This window comes from Eimeria mitis, genomic scaffold (assembly GCF_000499745.2).
Source record: "Eimeria mitis Houghton genomic scaffold, Emh_scaff1379, whole genome shotgun sequence".
NCBI classification, from domain to species: Eukaryota; Apicomplexa; class Conoidasida; order Eucoccidiorida; family Eimeriidae; genus Eimeria; species Eimeria mitis.
In genome coordinates this window covers 8687-11748 of record NW_013568991.1, presented here as the reverse complement: position 1 = coordinate 11748, position 3062 = coordinate 8687, and the positions used below count along the sequence as shown (strand labels likewise).

General features: G+C 51.7%; 1 protein-coding gene across 1 annotated transcript in view; it reads left to right on the top strand.

The window, feature by feature from the left end:
- Positions 1 to 161: 161 nt before the first annotated feature.
- EMH_0035710 (uncharacterized protein) overlaps positions 162 to 3062 on the top strand; it is a gene marked incomplete at both ends in the record, with an annotated part of 5333 nt that continues 2432 nt past the window's right edge. Inside the window, one exon of the mRNA XM_013494997.1 lies at positions 162 to 2091. Coding sequence (XP_013350451.1) covers positions 162 to 2091 — 1930 coding nt within the window. The remainder of the gene's footprint in view (positions 2092 to 3062) is intronic.

The following is a 3062-nucleotide window of genomic DNA, read 5'->3' as shown; positions in this document are numbered from 1 at the left end:
GCAGCAGCAGTGGAGGGGTTCGATCGGCAGAGGCCGCTTCCAGCAGCAGCAGCAAAGCGGCTACTGGTTCCGTCGAACAGCAAGCCTTGACAACTTCTGCTGAGCTGTCACATAGCACGGATGAGCGCAATATAGTTGGTAAAGTTGAGGAGAATCTGGCAATGCATCGGCGCGCTGAGTCCCGGCAGTATATCCGCACAACCATTCTCGAAGGCACCCGCGAACTCCTGAAGAAGGGTTTCATAACTCCTGAAACAAAGGAACCAGCGTTCGGTAGTCCGAAAGCGAACGAGATAGGCCCATCGGCGCCACCTGCCACTCCGGAAATCCAGGCAAAATCCAGTCCCTGCCTACCATCGCGATTCCCAAGCAAGGGAGCAGGGGCCATGGGGGCAAAAGGAGGTGCTGGAGATTTCGAGTCTAAGATCGCGCGTGCTATTCATTGGCTGCGTCAGAAAAAGGAGTGTGACAGATCTCTGTTTGCTGCACGAACGAAGAGCGCTTTTCGGTATACAGTTTCACCTCATGAAGGGACCGGAGAGCTGGATTCAAAGAGTCACCTAACGCGGTCACATCCTGAGGCAACTGGCGGGCAAAAAAGAACTTTCCTCTCCATGCTGTGCCAAGGGTTACCGCACGGCCCGGATCCAAACCAAATGGAGGCTCCAGCACGTGCCGTCAGTTCTTTCAAAAGGACCGATCGCAGTGATACGCTAGTAGAGTCTTCAGGCGATTCAGGATCTGCAGAAAACTCTTGCGCCAAGGGACTTCAGGCAGAAATTCTGTTGTCTCAAACTCCTCTCCACAGCGCAAGTCCGCGCTTTCCTCTTATCCATAGACAAACTACTGGATACGCCAGGGCTGCTTCCGGGGAAGACGTGGATTGCGAATACCCAAGCAACCCTCCGCCTCAATTGAACACCCTTGACTCAAGCAGAAGCCACTTCCAATGGCGAACAGATTCTGCTCGCTTGCCATCCTATGCCCCTGGCAATTTTCCCAATAGCGTTCCTACGCCAACGCTTCTGGAGGCGCAGTTTGCTCGAGATTTGGCGCGTGACTGCATGGCTCCCATGACGCCCGTTGGGTGTGCTGGCCAGCCGCAAACAGGCGCTGGTTCCTTTGGCTCTTGCTCTTTCGAGAAGAAGAAAACAAGCTGCTCAGGTGAGCTTTCCGGGAGAGCCAGACAGTACACTACTCGACCGACAATGAGGGCTAGGCATTGCATGTTGGACTCGAGCAGCCCTACAGATGCACTAGGTGCAGAATGCACTTCAGCGCTGAGGAGGCACTCCATCATCACTTTGCATCCTAGGCACGAGAGCTCGCTGCCTTGGAGTGCCTTGGCAACCATGGACGTCCACCGCTTGGAACATTTGTTGGACTCTGCTGCTTGGCCTGAGGACTCCGTGGTGGCCAGTAACCAAGACGCTATCAATGCTTACAATCACACGAAAGTAGGCATTGGAATGCATCCACCTGTCCAAGCGTTGCAGCTCCATCGGCACGAGGCCTTTCACCGAACAGAGTTCCAAATTTCTCCGCATGCTCTAGAAACGAGCGGCGCAGTGAGCAGGCAGGATAACCACGACCGGCAAGCTAACTCGGGCTCAAAAAGAGATAAGCACGAGGCTCGCACGAGTTCGCCAAGAACCGCCGCCCACAGAAGCAACAGTGTCGGCGCTCTCAGGGAGATAGGGATTCTGACAATGAAAGAGCGCGTAGCTTTTTTTGAAGAAAAGCTGTCGCGCCACCAAGCACGCATGGAGGCTGAAGCACAAAACCTGGCCAGGCTTCGGCGCAACACCAACCAAGAAGAAATGCTGTGGCCGTCGCGCAGGGGTCCGTTGCGACTCGAGGCTATTTACAAGATTCGGCTGCCCTTGATAGTAGACGAGTCAGGGACGCCGTGGGGTCGCGCTCCGATCATTGGACCAGGGAAGCCTGAAAATCAGAACCACGCAATTGCCTTTTCGAGAATGGACACTATGCAGGTGATGGACATGAATATGGAGTCGTACCTTGAGGAGGCGATAAAGCTCCGCAACTTACTTCAGGAATTCGCGCTGAACGCTCGAATGCGGATTCTCGGTAAGGGACGTTCCTTGATAAGGGCTTCTCAACCAAAACAGATGTAGGATCTCAGTTTAATGTGCCAGACATAGTAAAATTATCATTCCTAATAATAGTGCGGCTGGATGGCACAGCTTTGACACTCCACGTCAACAAAAACCCAGAAAAGGCTAAAATGCTCTTTCTATGATCAGGCTTCAGGGAGCACATATTTACAGAAAACGTTTCAAGTTTAGCCAGCTACATGGCCCTGCAGGAAAACCTTTTCACAACGACAAACCAACGCTTGTACTTCACTCCTTTGAGAGTGCGCAAGTATTTTATATTCTTCATGACATTTTACCGTTGGAAATTAACTTAGACGCCGTGGAGGATTTGCAGGGGCGAGTAGTAGGAAACTATTCCTAAACGGAGCAGAGCACGAAGGATCGTTCATGTTGTCACTAAATGTGAGATTCCAGTTTGTTTGCTTCTTCAGGTGCGAATGCACTATGGTCATCCTGACATCTTCGATCGCTTCTTCGTACAGACGTGCGGCTCTTGTTCAAAAGCTTCCAACGGAATCAACCTATCAGAAGACATTTTCGCTGGTTTTAATTGCACCGCTAGAGGTTATTGCGTACACCACGCTGACTATATACAGGTATGGACAGCACCAGAACAAATGCAAGGGGCCCATCTGGAGGGACTTCTATGCACTTCATGCATGTGGAGCCTGCTCTTGGGAGCTCAATGGCAGCTCACTGTATCTGATTTAGCTTTTCACTTCCGATTAGATGTGGAAGTTATTCTAGGAAACATATGGGATTTCTGATGCAAATACATCTCTCCCGTCGCAGGTAGTACCCCTAGCAACTGTCTGTGCTCTTCACGCCAATTGATACCCACGTACGTGTGGCTGCAGTGCGGCAAGGGGCGCGATGTCGGTCTGCAACAAGTTGTCATGTTCGAGAAGAAGGTTGCTGGGGGAAACGGCGAACAAGTTCTTA